Genomic DNA, 18,805 nt, shown 5'->3' with positions numbered 1-18,805 from the left:
TAAGGGTAGCTAAAGGGTAACTAATTGCAAATTTTTATATAAAAATTTCATGTAAAGAGAATATTTTGTTATATTATTTAAAACCAATGAATCTAGAAATTATGAAAAGTTTCATACCATAGGTTTCCGTGGTGTAGTGGTTATCACATCCGCCTAACACGCGGAAGGTCCCCGGTTCGATCCCGGGCGGAAACATTTTTTTTCCACCTAAAAAAGAAAACAGTGTTAGTAATTTAACAAAGTAATTCGCAATTATTCAATAATACTCTAATATAATTAAAATGCGTTTATCTTATAACTTGAAAGGTTCGTAGGATACAGTCTTTAGAAAGAACAACGTTCAAATGAATGGAAACGAACGAGTTGTCATGAGTAATGAGGACTATGAATAATGTGTATAAATAATGAAGATCATTGTTTTAAAAATTATGTATACTGTAAGAAGATATCCAATGAGGAAAACCTTGTGTTTATCTATTAGCATTAAGATACCGTCGCGGTGATTCCCGATCGACTGTTGAACTAAGCACGCACTGCTCGTAATTTAGGTCATAAGCAACTTATTTCTTTAATTAACAATTTAACATTTTTTCATTGTCTGTAATAAAAATTGTTAAAAATATATTGCTTCCAAATTTCATAAAATCAATTCATAAAAAAAGGCTTTTGTTTTGAAAATAAAAGATTAATTTTTCTGGAAATTCCAATTATCATATAATGTAATGAAAAAAAAAATAGATAATGATAATTGAGCACATATTGTGTATTATTGATAAAGAAAACAGAAGAATGTAAAGGAGATAATACTGGACGAAGAGTGAATGGAGGAAAATCGCAAAAAAAAATGTCTGTTATCATACATGAGTGCCGCGTAGTCGGTGATTCCCGAATAATGTACCGCGTACCCTTGAACTTTCAAGCGCATATTTTTGCTTTACACACTTTGTATAAATACGATGCAGTTCAGTGCATTAGACATCAGTCTTCTTCAATCAACGAAACTGTCCACAGCCTGACAATTACTGGTAAGATACAATTATATATTAAACTAATTATTCGTGTAAAAATTGCTCAGTTTATTACATGTCTTATTCAACTATTATTAAATTAATTAACAAATTATTATATAGGTGCGAAGACACTTTAACAATGAAGACTATTTTTATCTTGACAATTCTGGGGATTGCCTTTGCAACCACAGTACTTGGGGAAGAGGCACTTGAATCATCCTATCTGGTATAACGAAATTAATATTCAATATAGTTTAAAACAGTAATTAAAACTCATAGTAGGAAACATATAACTAATCACTGGTGACTGTTTTCATTCCAGCGGGTACCTCGTGAAGCCAAACCGGAACCTGAACCTGAACCTGGGACCAAGCCATTATATATTCCTCGACCTCCTCCTCAACCACATCCGGTAATTTATTAATTATAATATCAATTACATTGATTAAAATTAACATTAACTAAACGCTACATTAAATATTTTGTTAACTTATTTTAGCGTCTGAGACGTGAAGCCGATCCGGAACCTGAACCTGCTAGTAGACCAGTATATGTTCCTCCACCTCGTCCACCACATCCGGTAAATTATTAATTATAATATCAATTAAATTGATTAAAATTAACATTAACTAAACGCTATATTAAATATTTGTTAACTTATCTTAGCGTCTGAGACGTGAAGCCGATCCGGAACCTGAACCTGCTAGCAGACCAGTATATGTTCCTCCACCTCGTCCACCACATCCGGTAAATTATTAATTATAATATCAATTAAATTGATTAAAATTAACATTAACTACACGCTATATTAAATATTTGTTAACTTATCTTAGCGTCTGAGACGTGAAGCCGATCCGGAACCTGAACCTGCTAGCAGACCAGTATATGTTCCTCCACCTCGTCCACCACATCCGGTAAATTATTAATTATAATATCAATTAAATTGATTAAAATTAACATTAACTAAACGCTGTATTAAATATTTTGTTAACTTATCTTAGCGTCTGAGACGTGAAGCCGATCCGGAACCTGAACCTGCTAGCAGACCAGTATATGTTCCTCCACCTCGTCCACCACATCCGGTAAATTATTAATTATAATATCAATTAAATTGATTAAAATTAACATTAACTACACGCTATATTAAATATTTGTTAACTTATCTTAGCGTCTGAGACGTGAAGCCGATCCGGAACCTGAACCTGCTAGCAGACCAGTATATGTTCCTCCACCTCGTCCACCACATCCGGTAAATTATTAATTATAATATCAATTAAATTGATTAAAATTAACATTAACTAAACGCTATATTAAATATTTTGTTAACTTATCTTAGCGTCTGAGACGTGAAGCCGATCCGGAACCTGAACCTGCTAGCAGACCAGTATATGTTCCTCCACCTCGTCCACCACATCCGGTAAATTATTAATTATAATATCAATTAAATTGATTAAAATTAACATTAACTAAACGCTATATTAAATATTTTGTTAACTTATCTTAGCGTCTGAGACGTGAAGCCGATCCGGAACCTGAACCTGCTAGCAGACCAGTATATGTTCCTCCACCTCGTCCACCACATCCGGTAAATTATTAATTATAATATCAATTAAATTGATTAAAATTAACATTAACTACACGCTATATTAAATATTTGTTAACTTATCTTAGCGTCTGAGACGTGAAGCCGATCCGGAACCTGAACCTGCTAGCAGACCAGTATATGTTCCTCCACCTCGTCCACCACATCCGGTAAATTATTAATTATAATATCAATTAAATTGATTAAAATTAACATTAACTAAACGCTATATTAAATATTTTGTTAACTTATCTTAGCGTCTGAGACGTGAAGCCGATCCGGAACCTGAACCTGCTAGCAGACCAGTATATGTTCCTCCACCTCGTCCACCACATCCGGTAAATTATTAATTATAATATCAATTAAATTGATTAAAATTAACATTAACTACACGCTATATTAAATATTTTGTTAACTTATCTTAGCGTCTGAGACGTGAAGCCGATCCGGAACCTGAACCTGCTAGCAGACCAGTATATGTTCCTCCACCTCGTCCACCACATCCGGTAAATTATTAATTATAATATCAATTAAATTGATTAAAATTAACATTAACTACACGCTATATTAAATATTTTGTTAACTTATCTTAGCGTCTGAGACGTGAAGCCGATCCGGAACCTGAACCTGCTAGCAGACCAGTATATGTTCCTCCACCTCGTCCACCACATCCGGTAAATTATTAATTATAATATCAATTAAATTGATTAAAATTAACATTAACTACACGCTATATTAAATATTTTGTTAACTTATCTTAGCGTCTGAGACGTGAAGCCGATCCGGAACCTGAACCTGCTAGTAGACCAGTATATGTTCCTCCACCTCGTCCACCACATCCGGTAAATTATTAATTATAGTATCAATTAAATTGATTAAAATTAACATTAACTAAACGCTATATTAAATATTTTGTTAACTTATTTTAGCGTCTGAGGCGTGAAGCCGATCCGGAACCTGAACCTGGAACCAAACCAATATATATGCCTCGACCTCCTCCACCACATCCGGTAATTATTAATATATTTTAATTTTATTATAAAATGTAATGAATTCTATGTGAAATGTTTATATTATTTGTTTTAGCGCCTTCGTTAAGGAGGATGCAAACCTAGATAAAGCAGACTTAAAGGACACCTACATGAAATTGTGACTTAATTTGATCAAAATACTCTTAAAATGTAAATGCTATCCTGATACTCACTAAAATACTTGTTCTCATCTAATTTCCGAATAAAATTGATATCATTAAATGTAACAATTTTTGATTTACCACTCCTTGTTAACTAATATTAAAATTACATTTATTTACAAGAGATCAGTACATCGTGTTATATAAAGTAGATTAAAAGTATAGTTGTTTATTCTAAAGATACAATAACCGGTGCATCATCTTCAGCTTCATCTTGCAAGTTAGAAAAATTCCACAAGAACTTTGTCTGTAATCGTTCTCGAAATCGAGATGCGTAAGACTTTAATCGTCCGTCCAACTCAGAATTGATCTCAATATTTGCAAAAAGTTTTCGAAGGCTTTGATAAATAAAATTATTGTTAACTACAATGTCACACAATATATCTTCAGGTACATGGGTTAACTGAATTTCCAGCGATTTCATAAATTCGAAATAAATAGAGCGACGCTGTGATATTGCACAATCAGCTCCGCAAATAAGAGATACGAGTTTCTTCCAATGTTCGAAAGCGTCGAGGCTTTGGCCAACCAAAAAGCAAACGAATGCCAATTGCATTTCGCCAATAATTTCCATCGGACTGAAAACAAATTATTGTATAGAATAACAAAATAATATAAGAATATGAAACATCTCTCTTAAATGATCACCTACAGTGCTAATTTATTAAGAACACTGTCCAATGCATAACTAGCATCAAGACAGTACTTTGTGATTTCAGTTGGTGATGCTCCATCAGGATAATGTTTATCAGGTATTTCTGATAATCTAAGCTCTGTACCTGGCCTAGGTTTCATATCAGGAAGTAGCTCCTTTTCCTTTTCTTCTATAGTAAGTCCACCTGTTCTTCTTCTTTTTGGACTTGATGTTCCACCTCTTGGCCTTAAGGCATCACTACAGTGTTCTAACTCCAAAGCAGATCTCACAAAGCTGAAACAACATGTGTGACTTTGTAAATAACAAAACAAACATAAATAAGACTTATGTAATTTTTGTACATACCCACATATGGGTGAACAACGTTCCACAACAGCAGAAGTAATATGATTTGTTAACTCCTTCCATTGTTTCCATACATCATAAGGATAACATCCCAGAAATCTGTCCAAGTCTTTTAAATGATCCTTCAATCTTCCAACTGTTTCTTCTGGTACATCTTTATGTAAAACATACAACCCCATGAAAGAATTATCTCATTTATTCGCGTATTAAATATTATACCTTCTGAACTAAGTTCCTCTTCTTTTGCATCCCACTGTTTGACTAAAAATTCAGATTTCTTAAATATATGAAGAAAACCAATTTTAGGTGTTGCTTCTCCAAATTCATTCACAGCACTTTAACAGAAATATATAAATGTAAATATTACATTACTAGTAATAAATTATGAAATACAATTAAATTACCTGTAATGTACATAGTGAAATCCTGGTGGGATCATTTTTATACCTTTAAAATGATCTGCTGTATTCCATGATTTTAAATCAATTCCAAATTCTGTACCGATTGGTACATTTAATACAACTAAAACAGCACCTTCAACTAAAAGTCTTTGTGCTAAAGTTTGATCCATTTCTATACTACTTTCACTTGCCATGATTAATTAATGAAATTCACTACTTTTATTGTAAAACCCAATTATAAAAACATATTACATAATATTATTTTTTTATATAAAAGTAAACAATAAAAGGTTAATCAAAATAAAAAGATGTTATGGAAAGTTCATTCGTACAATCTATTGTAACTTTCTGTGAAGTAACATTTCTTTAATACTTTATAATTATTTGAAGTTTGAATTCTGTTGTTTTTCCAAATGTAATGAAATGTCAAAATAACAAATACGTTTTTTCGCTACTATAGTGTTCCTGTTAACTTGGAGAAATATACCAGAATATACTATAGAATTATCTAACTTAACCTTAGGTACCTAACCGGAACTGTAAACATCAAAATTGAATGCCGCATAAACGTGTTTTATGCTCGGCATTCGAAAATACAAACAAGTCTAAAATAAGCAATACTATTTGTCATTTGATTCAAAATGGATAATAATCTTCCAGATATAAAAGCAAGTGAAATCGTTCAAGTGGGTATTTTATTTTGAAAGATTTTTCTATGAATAAAATTTTGTTGGATCAGACATTTAGGTTAGCTTGAGGTTATACTACCTGTAAATTCAATATTATTACTTAAGGAAAATATAATCCTAATAACATAAATAGATGACCGTTCTTTAATATTATTAGTATACGATTATAGAATATCGAACAACTATTATAATTTAGTATATTATAAATAAACTATCAGTCATTCTTCAGTGTTACAAATGGAGGTTACGAATAAACCCGCCTTCGTAAGTTTTAATTTTTAAAAACTCTAAATCTAAATATTGGTTTCATTTTAGGAGGATCTCTCTAGCAAAGAGAAATTAACACAATCCTATTTGTTGTTGAAGAAAAAAATTTTTGGAACTGAGTAAGTATTCCAAAATAAAGATTTCCTTTGTACATGTATCAATTAACTAATTTTAATAAATCAATTTGTTTCAGTGAATTAACTAGGAAGTATAATGATAAGCAGAAAGAATGTGAACGTTTGAAAACAGAACTAGATACAACAACTAAAGTAGCAAATAAAGCAACTTATAATTATAATTCTACATTAGCAAAAGTTATTAAATTAGAACTTGTAAGTAAAAAAAGTACATAGTGTATGCATATTTCTTTTATAATACTATCTCCATTCCATTTTAAGTTAATGTTTCTCTTTTAGCTGAATACAAAATATAAAAAGAATATTGAATCTCTAACAGAACAATCAAATGAACAGAAGATAAAAACAGCTGCAGATCAGCAACATATACAACAATTAATATGCAAAATAGAGGATTTAAAAAAGAATGAAGATGATAAAATTATACAATATGATTTAGAAAAGTCTTCACTTCAAGGTAAATCACGTAATGTATTTATCATAAGTAATTATTAAATTCAATTTTTTATTGCAGAAAAAGTCAAAGAATTAGAACAAGAATTAAAAACTTTAAAAAAATCGTATGATACAAAAATCAAGAAGATAGAGAAGAAAATCCCTACAGAACATGATAATAGTAAGTTAATACAATTATAGAAAGGAAGTATGGTATTTTGAATAGTTTTAATTTTGCAAATAATTTTATTTTATTTATAGAACCAAAAGTAAAAGAGATTGGAATCAATACAGAGTTAACTCGTGATGAAATACGGCAAAAACCAAAAACTGTCGAGAAATGTGTCGTTACCAATGAAACGTACAATGTTAAAGAAGATGTGTATCCTGTATTCTGCGGTAAATGCGAAGTACTTTTAGAACCTCCTCCACATGAAAAAATATGTAAAATGATGACAAATTCATGTCCAAAACTTATTGAAAAAATTTCATCTCCGAAAAAAGTATCGACTCCTTTAGGAAGATCACGCGGTAAGATATTAAACTATTCGCGTATACATATCTGTACATGAAAAAATACAATTTAATACTGTTTGCTTTCAGAAATCAACAGTAATAATTATAAACCTGAAAATCTACCGACGCTGCCAAACACATCTCATTTGCACAACCAAAACAATCATTCAAATTTTATTCCCCAAAATTTGTTAACCCCATCAACGCCAGTTTCATCGAATCCTCCCAATTACTGTAATAACTTTATGCCGCCGCTACCCAATTTAATGTCTCCAGGTACTTATATAGGATCAACGCCAGTAATCTCCGTGCCATTGACAAATTTAAATGCAATTAATCAGAATAATCAATCTGAAAGTATAGCAGCAGTGGCATCTTCATTGTCAATTATTTCTTCTTTACACAAAAAGATTGATACTCTAGAAACAAAGTTAGAGATGTTAAGTAAGGTAAAATCAAAACGATCTAATAGTTGCTGCCAACATCAGCACCCAACTACCTGTACGTATGATATGAACAGCTCTATGCAATTTAATTTCATGGAAATGTGGAAAAGAATGGCAGATTTGTATGAAAACAAAGATAAGAAAAAAGAACGTTTCGATACGCATAAGCGTAATAGTAAAAAGTTAAATAGCCATAAAATGAATCGACTAACTCCTAAGAAAAGGTTACAAAATACGCACACTAACTCTTGGAAAGTTGAATCAGCCGCAAAGAAAGTTAAGCACAGTCCTTCTAGAAAAAGGCTTAAAAAGCGAAAAGGTCGATATTCTCTTTTCAGCAAGGTTGATATTTCATCAAATAATAGCGAAGATTTAGAAAATTCCAACAGCGATTCCGATACAAATTCATACACTGATGTGTTTGGAAATACCACTATTAGTAAAACAAATTCTAACATAGAATCTAAAAATTCGCCATGTACAGAAACGTCTAAGTCAATTATAATATCTAATAATGACTTGAAAGCAACCACGAGTTCTACTCATTCTACAGACCTAGATGAAGCTGAAACTATAGAAACAATACGAGATTCCGTTGAATTTAGTAAATCGATAGGAGGTGAAACTGACTCAGGGATATTATCAGACTCTGTTGAATCCAGTAAATTAATGCCACTTGAAGCTAACACAAACACATTTTTAGATTCGGCAGAGTATGAAAATACAACAAAAATTAAGTCTTCCATAGAGAATAGATCACATCCTAATAAAAATATTAAACCCGTTGTGAAATCTAAGCTTTCAAATAGACCTTCGATAAAAACAGTATTACATTTAACAAAATTTAATGAGCTGACAGAAACAAATACTGGTTTAAAACCACCATCACAACCAAATAAATGTAATGAAAATATAGAAGACAAAGAAATAACAGAAGCAGCACATGATGTAATAACCCAGGACAATGCTTGTACTTCTACTGCAACTAGTTCTGTTAGAAAAAGGAAAAGAAAGATAAACGAATTTCAAGAACAAAAAAATTGTAATAAACGAGCAAAATTATTGAAAAAGCTAAGAAGTTTGAGAAAAAATAGTAAATGTATAAACAATACATCTCAAAATATTTCTATTCATCAAGATGCACTGAATCATAAAGATGAAGATTCTCGTAGTTCAAAAGAACAGACAAATTTAGATCATGATACAAGTATTACTAAAACAGAGGATTATGTTCCTAAAAAAAGACCTCGCATCGCACATGTACCTAAAAGTACAACAGATCACACGACCTCACCAAACAGTTCTTTACAAGTCAAAAAATGTCTGGTAAAAAATATAGAAGAGAGAAAGATAGAATTACAAACTATTTCTGCTAATAATGAAGTCTCAAACACAACAGCAGATCATACAAAAATGCAAAAGTATGATATCACTTTGAATGAATTGAGTGAAACCAATAATGAATTGCAGGAGACAAACGATGATGGAACAAAGCAATTGAAATCAACTTCTGTAAATATAATAAATTCTAGTATAGAAGATTCTGTAGAAAGTAACAAAGATGAAACAATTACTCCTGATATTAAAAATGTATCGAGTGAATCAGAAATTAAAAATTCACCAAACGTAGGCATACATAACTACAATCATTCCAATATTACCGATGAGTCGTATGTTAATGATCTTGAAGGCGTGTATAAGTGCGATCATTCTAATACTATTATTGAATCTGATGTTAAGGACTCTGTAAATGAGACAATGGAAACAGAGGTCGAATCAAACAATCAATGCGAGGTTTTTCAATCATTGGAACAGAAAATTGAAAACTCAGTTCAAGAAAGTGAATGTATAAACGAGCAAACAAGTATACTATTTCAACAAGATCTTAATGGTTGTCAAAATTTTAAGGAAAAATCATGTGATGAATTTGATTTACATTCTACTCTGAATAAAAGTGGCGACTCTATGAAGATTTTAGATGTTCCTACTCCTAAAAGTGATGCTGATACTTGTAATGAAGGTGTAACAGAAGAATGTTCCATTAATGTTCAAGACAGTATTATGAAAGAAAAAAATACTCAACGGGTAAAGAAAAATATCAGTACTAAAAAGATAAAGTCTAATAAACAATGTAAGTTTATTGAAGTGGAGTCAATGGATCCACTTCAGAAATTACGACAGTATATTAATAAAAATAAATCTCAAAGGACTTATAATCAAAATAAGGAACTTTCAGCCGTTCGTATGCTAACAGGTAAGACTACTACCTTCAGCTGATTTTTTACACAAAACCCAAGAATCAATTACAAATTTATTGATATTATTTCAGATAAATTCGTTAAGAGACAATTGCAAAGGCTTATAGATAACGATTGGGGGATCTCAGTGCATTGTGATGTAATAGACAAATTGAAATCTGTAGGCAGTTCCCGTATCATAGCAAAGTTGGTATCAAAATCATAACTTAATATGATAAAAATAAACGTATGGCTAACATATGATATAATTTCAGAGAAATTGTAGAATTTTTATCTACAATATCGGAAGGCCAACCATTAGATAAAACTCATACACCACCAGCGCCATTAATGACAAAAAACCAACAAAAAATAGTGACATTGTTAGTAGACTTAGAAGAATGGGATCCAATGATTTTTCAATTGGTACTAGCTGGTATCGAGTACAAATTATTCAGGCTTAACTCTGATACTGTGGTAACGGTATGAGTTCCCCTATTTTAATACATCTTATAAAATATAGTAACATAATTGACCTTAATTGTTTTTGTATGTTTAGAAAACGGCTATAGAATCATTCGCTAGGATGTATACGATTCTAGCGCGAATTAAAAAAGATAGAGAAAAAGTAAGGATATTTTGTTGCGATGCCTTGTACTGTTTGGGACTTAATGCTATACTTGTTTTATATACAGTATTCACATGTTGGCCTGAAGTGTTTCCAAATAACGAAACAAGTAACCGTACGTATAGCATTTTCTACAATTTATTAAGTTGATATGAAATTAATTAGATAAACTAATAATCAAATTTTATTTCACTATACAGAATTGTTACCAAAATGCATGGCACATTTCATCATGAGGCAACAAGGTACAGACTATCCTAAGCTCAACGCTTTAAAGAACTTGGTATCAGTATTTTATAAATATCCTTCAGAAACGTTGTCAAAAGATTTATTGAATGAATTATTAACAACACTTCAAGGTATGTAAATACTATTCCATTCATTGAATGTTTTTTTCATTAATTTGATCGAATTTATATTATAGAAAAATCTCACGTCGAAGTTGAGACCGCTATTATACTTCTTGGAAAGAGGGAAGGTACAACATGGGCGTATAAGAATATCATTCGAAGCGCATTATTGCCAATGATTATTAATAACAAACTTCCAAGCGAGTATAGAGGACTCTGTTTGCTTGGTAAGTTGATTGTTATATTCTATTGTTAATTATAATATTCATAATTTCATATTTGTAATTACAGGTAATCTTATGCGTGTATTTCCACTAGAAGATAAAGATAATTCAGTCAGTGAAACTGTAGAACAACTATGTGATTTAATCAAGGCTGGTAGCGAAGGTACTTTTATTTTACATATTCTATTCTTTTATGTTATATACCTTACTATTGATATTTAACATTTTATCTGTGTTATTTTTTATCAGAATCAAGTGAACTAAACGAGGGTGTTATCTCAGCATTGTTAAGTTTATCTAGGCACAAATTTGACAAGGTAGTGGAAAATACGTTAACGTGGAAGCCAGCTAAGCCTCTTTGCGATCGAACTGAAAAACAGTTCAATGGTTTATTCAATCAGCGTAGCTTAGTCTTCTGGAATAAATACTTAAGAAAGAATAAACTCTAGTTTGGAAAGCATGGGGGATATTAAACGTAATGTGTATTTTTTTAAAAACATAGGCAATATTAATTTTGTGATATTTATTAATTTATACTATTTAACGATTCAAATACTTTTTGTTAACTTTCTTCGTTAAATCAAGTGTATTTAATTTTTGCCATTTGTTGGATGAAGTATTCCTTATGATTTTTAATGTTTGAAAGCAAAAAAAATAGTGTTCTTTCTCTCGTTATTTTTACATATAACACGTTTAGTTCCTTTACTTTTTTACATTTAGTATAGTGTATAATAACACTATATGTATAAGAGAATAATCTTTTCGGAAGAGCCAACAAACATTGTATTACGTGTGTAAATATAATAACTATCAATGTATCCTCAAATCAATCAAGTTAATAATGTTGAAGGTTTTGTGTATAGAAGAGGAACAAATTTGATAAACCAAAGAAACATGCTTTGTAACATGTACTAACAAAACTTTGTGTTTATATCCTTATGTAAATGTTTTTTACTTTTAATTTTTTATAGAAAAAAAGATGAGATATGAAACAATTCGTTTTGTTATACAATAAAATGAAAATTGATTTTTTATTTTTGTTTGTTTTTTAAATCTTTTTCTTCATCCGCCCCAAATTTTGCAAGGTATTCCTAAGTGTTAACGCGGGCAAAACAAACAAGGAACGTTTAAATGTTACATTTTTTTGTTAATAATCTTTTCTTTACGTATAATCACCGAAGGAAAGGGACACGGAAAATAGGTGGCACAATGTCTTAAACATTATAACCGAAGGGTACAAGTAGTAACCTATGATCTCAATATACGTGCTGCTTAAACGTTTCGGGAAACAAGATTACAAGTTTTTATTCCTTTCAATATAATAATAATAATAATAATAATAATAATAGATAATAATAATAATAATAATAAAAATAGATAATAATAGCAATAATAATAATCAACATACCGTAAGCTTCCATACGCAGAGCACGCTAAGTTAATACATTTACATGGTTTCTTTACAAAAATAATAACAATGTTTCGATACAACATTGCGGATCCAATGATCAATCTCGTCTAGCTAAATGACACTTTAGCAGCTTCCTTTGGATAGATAAACTTTCGTACTGTCCCGCGTTTATCGTTCGCGTTCCCCTTTTATAGGGAGGGAACGTTGGCGCGCGCCTGCGCACGCGGCTACGCGCGCAAACGCGTCCTCATTCGATTTTCGTTTTCATGTCCTTCTTCCTTCTTTGTTAAATAAACTACTTATTTGTCAGTTAATCGACATTGTCTTTGGTACATTTACAACGAACAGCATACCGCGACAGAGAGAGAGTACGGATTTGGTATGTCGAACGGGGGTACCTACCATCCGCCGTCATAATAGCGCACGCAATTCACGAGAAAATTTCGTTTTTGGAGACCATTCGCGTGTCTCCGAGCGCGATGATTTCCGTCCGGAAATTAAAACGAAACAAAACATAATATGAAGAAACAGACACGGAAAAACAAGAAGCAAATAAGAGAAAACAAAGGAAAGAAGAGAAAGGGAAAGCGGTCACGAAGCCGATCGGAACGATCCTGAATTCCACCGTGAATTCCCGTGATTCGGTGTTTTCGAATCGTTCCGATTGACCGATTGACCGATCGACGATGGCCAACCTCGACGTGAGATCTTTCTTCAAGGATAGATCGCGATGAGACGACCACCACCCTAATAACATAAAAAATAGGAAAAAATTATTACAATTTCTTTCGTCTTTACTCTTCTTCTATCGATCGACCGATAAAACACATCCCTCTCGTGTCTGCCTTTTCCTTGTTCTTTCCCTCTCTTCGGTTCTCTTCTTCGTCTTGGCCTTCGCGCGATGCACGACCACGGCGCTGTCTGATGTATTAAAATGCCACCACTGTCTACGTTTAAACGGTCCCTTAGATCGCGATCTCGAGTCATTGCTCTCGACGACGATCCTTCGGATCAATCGTTTCTCCTCTTCTTTTCATTTGTAATTTTTGAAAGAAACAAAAAAAAAAGTTAAAGACTGAATTTGTTGATTCAATGGAAATCGGAGAAACTTCTTAAGTCCAAAGGATCGTGCCTCGGGCAATCACTCGATCGCGCGGCAATATTAACGCCACAAGCTGACACACTCCCAGTCCTACCTATGATTTTCTTTTCGTACGAAATTTTTTATAAGGCCCTTTTTGTTCCACAATCAGCCATTTGTTGCTCGAGTAACTGCTCGTTATCCTCGATATGTTTTGTAATTCTATTCATAAAAAATAAAAAGGAAATCTATCATTCGCCAGGAGCAATTACGCGAACTGGTTGAAGTGTTCCTTTCAATCTAACAAATACATGTCTGTTAGCCGGACGAACTTAAAAAAGAATGGCTTTTCAACCGATTGGAGAACAACAGAGGTGCCAGAGTATACGATGGCTCTGCGCGTGAGACATTGCATGCTTTTTTCTCGTTTTTCTCATAAATAATAAAGTGTGTGTGTATGTGTGTCCTTAAATCGATATCGTTAACCAAAATAACGCGATAGCATTAGGAATAAACACATTAATCTGTGATCGATAATAATAATAAAAAAAAAAAGAGAGAGAATAATTAAACGATCGTAACTAATGATCGTAATTAGTAATTAATAATTAAATTGTGTAATAATTAATAATCAATGAAAATAAGAATAAATTAGGAACCAAGTACAAAGCATGTGAGAAGTATGATTCGAGGGGGTGGGTTGGAGGGTATAGGAAAAATTAAATTAGAGTTACATTCTCCACGTTAATTAGGACTATTTATAAATTATATACACGGTCACGATACCAATTTCGTCTCCGTGATACACTTTTAGGCCACCTAGAGTTCCCTTTCACGTCGGAACCTGTCTTGCGTGTGTCTCGTTTTCTATTTCTACTCTTTCGATCTCCTTAGTTCTTTTTTTTTCTAAATTTTATTTTCTCTTGCTTCGATTTCGATCTCCTTCAGTAGGCAGGCCCGACAGAAACAACTTCGAAACGAAAGGAGAAAAACGCAAGCTCCCGACCGAGCAAAGAAACCACAAAGCGTCGTTGTCGTCGGCTCACGACACGTTCGAGAGAAAGTAATATTATAGACGATTCTTTTTCAAGCGTTTGGAAGCTTTCTCACTACTCCACGGTATCTACAAAATATACAAATCGCCATCGGAATACAGGACAGTTTCTTAAAGAACGTTTAGGTACAGGCTGTCATGTAACTGATGGTACAAGTGGAAAGGAGGCAATTCCTTGTGCAAAAGTAAATTGAAAATGTAAAATGTAGCTTTTTCATTTTCAAATTACTCTTGCATAAAGTATCACCATTTTTCTACCTGTGCTATCAGTTACACGATGCCCTAAATATATATATATATATATTTATATATACTGTTAGGTCATCCCTTTAAATAATACCGTTTTCTCAAAGTGAACCAATCAACTTGCTATTATTTTTAATTACTCATATGTACATAATTTTTCAAAAAATTTTCATTTTCAGTTTTGCTATGCCTTTTTTCAATTAAATAATTCAATAATGATCAAAACAAAGAACTGCGAGGGAAGAAGTTACAAAATTCAAGATATTTCGTTCAAGATGAGCGACGACATTACTTACGGGAGGAGCTAATATATCTTTTCAGCAGCGTTCGGTGACGGGCGTCGCGACGCGGTAATGGGTTCAGGAGGACCCCTAAGGAATTTCTGAAAGTCGCGATCGATAATTCGGGTCTCTCGGATTATTTTCGCCGCGCGAGCAATCGACCCTGCCATCCCCGGCCGACTCGGGTCCCGATAAATTTATTTGTCAAAGGTCACTGCGAGTGGCAAACGCGGTGTCACGCGGCTTAATTGTCAAGCGTCGTCATGATTGTAGTTTGTCCGCTACAACGTCCTAATTACTCGTCAGATAAATTTAACGGAAGAACGCGAATCGGCCGGCCCTGCACACGGATTAATTTACTATTTACAAACGAGACAGAGGGAGAGAAGTTTTTGCCAGGCGACGAACGCTACCATCGAAATTCGAGAAATCGACCACGACCAACCACACCGTCGCCATCGACGCCTCTCATTTTTATTTAGAATTTAGTCGATCGTTTTTCTCTTCATCGACGAACAATTAACGAACCGACTCCCACCGAGGCCTAACGACACGTTCGAATTCGATAATAAATTAAACGACGGTATATTGTGCGAACGAAACACATATGCTTAAACGAAATAAATAATTACGTCTGTATATTAAATAAACTATGTACGCGTTTTACATACATTTACAACGAAACACTTGGAAGGGCAAGTTGTGTCCTGCGAATCAACGTTAACGAAACACGAATTATTGTCGCGATAGAGTAGAAACTGGCACAATGGACAGCGAAAGAAAAGTAATTAACAGAAACTGCGAGGAAGATTGAACGAGTTTCTCGTCGAACGTAGAGTAAATACTCTTCCTGATTTTGATGGACGCGTTGAAGAAAAAAAAAAAAAAAAAAACACCAAATTTATCGCGAACGCACTCAACGATTGAGATATTTCAAAGCGTTACTAGCATTTTCGATATGGTTCTATTTTTTGCGATTGAATGGCGTTGATTAACGAGGAACCTCGAAACTTCCATGAATCGATCAGGCTGAGGAAGGTGAAACTAGAAGAAACGGAAAAAAGTGGTATACACAAAAAGAAAATAGTAAAAATAGAAGAAAAACAGATAGTTACGAAAGCTCATCTTCGAAGATATCGTCGAATAACTTAATTCGTAGATTTGTCTTAACTCACGCTAACATCTGCAATTAGTTTTCTCTCTGGTTATTATTGTCTGCTCTAAACTAGTCACCGATAGGAACAATTACTAAATGGTATTTTTAAATCTTTTTTAAATCTCCGTTACTTTCGCGCTAATGCTCTCTCTATCGAGCCATCTATTCAGCAGGGTTTTATTTTTAAGCATTCCCTTCTTTCTTCTACTTTCTCGTCCTTTGTTCTTCTGCAAAGTCCAGCTATTTAAAGTTGCGCTACGTACTTCCTTTTTAATCCTGTACGTCTGATTTCTCACGGATTCATCGGTCTGGGGATCCCAATCCACATATCGATTCTTCTATTCAAATCCAATTGGTTGCATTCCTTTCAAAATTTTGCTTCCCTTCGTGTAAAGCTGGCGTTTCGAAGCATCAGGAACGAGCGTATTCGAGCTTGTTTTATATACAGGCACGAAATGAAAATAGATGACGAAGAGGAGGAGATGTTGTCACAATCATCGAATGCGTTCACGGAATAATTCGTACGCCAACAGGGAGAACCCATGTCCCATGGACGGAGACAGAAAACAGCAGCCCGGTGAAAGTGATTCCTCCTTCCGTCGACGAGTCGAGTCGCGTCGTGTCTCGGTGATCTACGGTAGACGCCTCGGGTTTCGTGTCGTAGGAATTAGGCACGACAGAGAGATTGGCTATTATTGATTCGAACGCTTGCCTTCGCTGATGGACGCCATTCTCATAGACTCCACTTCCGGGCAGTTCCATCCGGGCATTCTCGTCTGCTCTATCGCCGCCTGAGAACATTCACCATTTCACCGTTTATTTTACTCTTTCGTTTGTACAATATCGTTCCGATAACTTTTGGAAAGAAAATTATTTGAACATGTGTATATTTTATTGGAAAAAAAGAGGAATACTTTGAATGACGTAAAATAGTATGGAACTATTCTTTCCTTACCGAACTATTAGGATTCTTGGTCATGAAGATCATGAGGGAGCGGTTGCGGTTGCTAAACGGCCTCAGCTCCGGATCTCGGCCAGGACCATCCACCGTGTCGACGCAGTTACTGTTGGCATAGAAATAACGTCGAATGTGAAATTTTTGTGTATCAAGCACCATAAAAACATAGAGACCAGGTGACTTTGTACCAACTTGATTTTACATTTCTAATACACATTCTGCGATACGCACGCTGCGGGTAATTATTTTGAAAAATAAACTTTGTACAGCTTACTGCAGGACAATTACGAAGTTCCATCGATCAAGGAGGCAACGCAAAGAGATAAGTAAAGAGAAGAAAATACACACCTCGACCGCAATTCCTTTTGCTTTCGCTTACAGTGGATGTAAGCCGCTATGCAAATGATAACGACAAGGAATACTGCTATCGTGGCACCGCCGGCGATGCTTGCTGTCTCCAACATTACACGTTGCCGGGAAGCTGTAACGTAACATCTGATTCTTAGCTACTGGAAAAACTTACTTGTAAAATTTTAAGAAACAGATACTTACGTAAATAGGAACCATCTAAATCCTTAAACTCGCATCTTTGCCCGATATAACCGTTGGCGCATCTGAAAAAGAAAAAGAAAAAACTTGGATCAGACGGTGTCTGCATCGTGGATAACTATTGTAACGCACGTCGACTTTATAGTTCCGCCGCGGCACTTCCGTAAAACGCGGCAAGAAATCCAGGAAGCCATAAAACGTATTCTTTAACCACGAACCGCTTTTAGTATCGGACATTAATCAGATAGGTACGCTATCGTTCGAACCGCCTAATTAGTATGCTTCATTATTAACGAAGAAGAAGAAGAAGAAGAAGCGGAGGGAGAGAAGAAGAAAAGGTACACTTATAAACATTTCGATTTGCAGGCTTCGTAATTATATCGATGATTAAAAGAATTCTCACGGTCGATTTGATCGAACGGTGCTTTCGTTGATGATTCGCCCTTCGAGCGGAATAATTAGCCGAATGTATCATTAAGTGCACTGTTCGAGTTCGATTAACTTCAAACGGAAATTCGACTGTTCGATACCATTAATCTTTAAGAAATTTAATGATTTTTATTAAAGGGTTCCTTCCTTAATTGAAATCATCAGGTGATTTTTTTTTTTCTTTGAAATCGAAATCATTATTCCCAAATAACGAGATCACTCCGACAGACTTTAGTCACGGTCAATTGTCTTTCACTGATGCAAGGGTCTCGGTCATTTTTCGTCTCAGCTCGTTCGCTTCTTTTCCACCGCGGAACCGAGTACTTGAGCAACGCTTCCGTTACTCCCACGCATCGCGACGCTAATACGACGCTGATCCTAGAAGAGAGGACGTAGTCTCTTTTCGCAACAGGCATGTCTCGAATGCTGGCAAAAGTGTCCGGAAAGCATTTATCATCGATATCGGTGACTGTCGATCGATATTCGTCCCGCAAACTTGAAGGCAACGTGATCAAGGCCTCGCATG

General features: G+C 34.1%; 4 protein-coding genes and 1 non-coding gene across 10 annotated transcripts in view; 3 read left to right on the top strand and 2 right to left on the bottom strand.

Annotated features, from left to right (window-relative positions):
• Positions 1 to 122: 122 nt before the first annotated feature.
• Positions 123 to 195, top strand: TRNAV-AAC (transfer RNA valine (anticodon AAC)). The gene has a single exon. It is a non-coding gene; the product is annotated as a tRNA-Val (tRNA).
• Positions 196 to 865: 670 nt separating this feature from the next.
• Positions 866 to 3,845, top strand: Apid1 (apidaecin 1). Of its 2 annotated transcripts, XM_076692095.1 has the most exons (17): positions 867 to 1,025; positions 1,131 to 1,236; positions 1,333 to 1,422; positions 1,510 to 1,590; positions 1,677 to 1,757; positions 1,844 to 1,924; positions 2,012 to 2,092; positions 2,179 to 2,259; positions 2,347 to 2,427; positions 2,515 to 2,595; positions 2,682 to 2,762; positions 2,850 to 2,930; positions 3,018 to 3,098; positions 3,186 to 3,266; positions 3,354 to 3,434; positions 3,522 to 3,602; positions 3,679 to 3,845. In XM_076692095.1, exons 2-17 carry the CDS (start codon positions 1,150 to 1,152, stop codon positions 3,688 to 3,690), a joined length of 1,242 nt encoding a protein of 413 aa, XP_076548210.1. In that variant the 5' UTR covers positions 867 to 1,025; positions 1,131 to 1,149; the 3' UTR covers positions 3,691 to 3,845. The 2 variants fall into 2 exon arrangements, with proteins under 2 accessions (XP_076548211.1, XP_076548210.1); XM_076692096.1 differs by lacking the exon at positions 3,354 to 3,434 and having other exon boundaries at positions 866 to 1,025.
• Positions 3,846 to 3,879: 34 nt separating this feature from the next.
• Positions 3,880 to 5,738, bottom strand: LOC117605652 (protein AAR2 homolog). The gene is made up of 5 exons (XM_034327201.2): positions 5,189 to 5,738; positions 5,004 to 5,119; positions 4,785 to 4,938; positions 4,437 to 4,712; positions 3,880 to 4,362 (listed from the first exon to the last, which is right to left on the bottom strand). The coding sequence occupies exons 1-5, from the start codon at positions 5,377 to 5,379 to the stop codon at positions 3,954 to 3,956; spliced, it is 1,146 nt and encodes a 381-aa protein (XP_034183092.1). The 5' UTR covers positions 5,380 to 5,738; the 3' UTR covers positions 3,880 to 3,953.
• On the top strand, positions 5,731 to 12,092 carry LOC117605644 (uncharacterized). 2 transcript variants are annotated; one of them, XM_034327190.2, is made up of 14 exons: positions 5,731 to 5,871; positions 6,190 to 6,260; positions 6,335 to 6,473; positions 6,558 to 6,735; positions 6,793 to 6,894; positions 6,975 to 7,244; positions 7,317 to 9,929; positions 10,005 to 10,119; positions 10,188 to 10,395; positions 10,472 to 10,655; positions 10,741 to 10,899; positions 10,965 to 11,117; positions 11,182 to 11,277; positions 11,364 to 12,092. In XM_034327190.2, exons 1-14 carry the CDS (start codon positions 5,827 to 5,829, stop codon positions 11,561 to 11,563), a joined length of 4,533 nt encoding a protein of 1,510 aa, XP_034183081.2. In that variant the 5' UTR covers positions 5,731 to 5,826; the 3' UTR covers positions 11,564 to 12,092. The 2 variants fall into 2 exon arrangements, 1 of the variants encoding a protein (XP_034183081.2); XR_013063404.1 differs by lacking the exons at positions 11,182 to 11,277; positions 11,364 to 12,092 and having other exon boundaries at positions 10,472 to 10,540; positions 10,608 to 10,655; positions 10,965 to 11,105.
• A 1,744-nt stretch (positions 12,093 to 13,836) lies between these two features.
• The window catches only part of LOC117605651 (uncharacterized), a 39,557-nt gene continuing 34,588 nt past the window's right edge, over positions 13,837 to 18,805 (bottom strand). The window contains exons 4-8 of one of the 4 annotated variants that reach the window (XR_004581761.2): positions 17,854 to 17,915; positions 17,650 to 17,782; positions 17,299 to 17,407; positions 16,303 to 17,134; positions 13,837 to 16,231 (exon numbers count right to left, since the gene is read on the bottom strand). Coding sequence is in view for 1 of the 4 variants with exons in the window: in XM_034327200.2 (XP_034183091.1) it covers positions 17,036 to 17,134; positions 17,299 to 17,407; positions 17,650 to 17,782; positions 17,854 to 17,915 (403 nt within the window). In the remaining 3 variants the exon portion in view is untranslated. Of the gene's footprint in view, positions 17,135 to 17,298; positions 17,408 to 17,649; positions 17,783 to 17,853; positions 17,916 to 18,805 lie in introns of all 4 variants that reach the window. The other 3 variants (XR_004581762.2, XR_004581763.2, XM_034327200.2) reach the window with 3 other exon arrangements.

The sequence above is a fragment of the Osmia lignaria genome, chromosome 14, assembly GCF_051020975.1.
Source record: "Osmia lignaria lignaria isolate PbOS001 chromosome 14, iyOsmLign1, whole genome shotgun sequence".
Classification (NCBI taxonomy): domain Eukaryota; kingdom Metazoa; phylum Arthropoda; class Insecta; order Hymenoptera; family Megachilidae; genus Osmia; species Osmia lignaria.
This window is presented reverse-complemented; position numbering and strand designations above follow the sequence as displayed.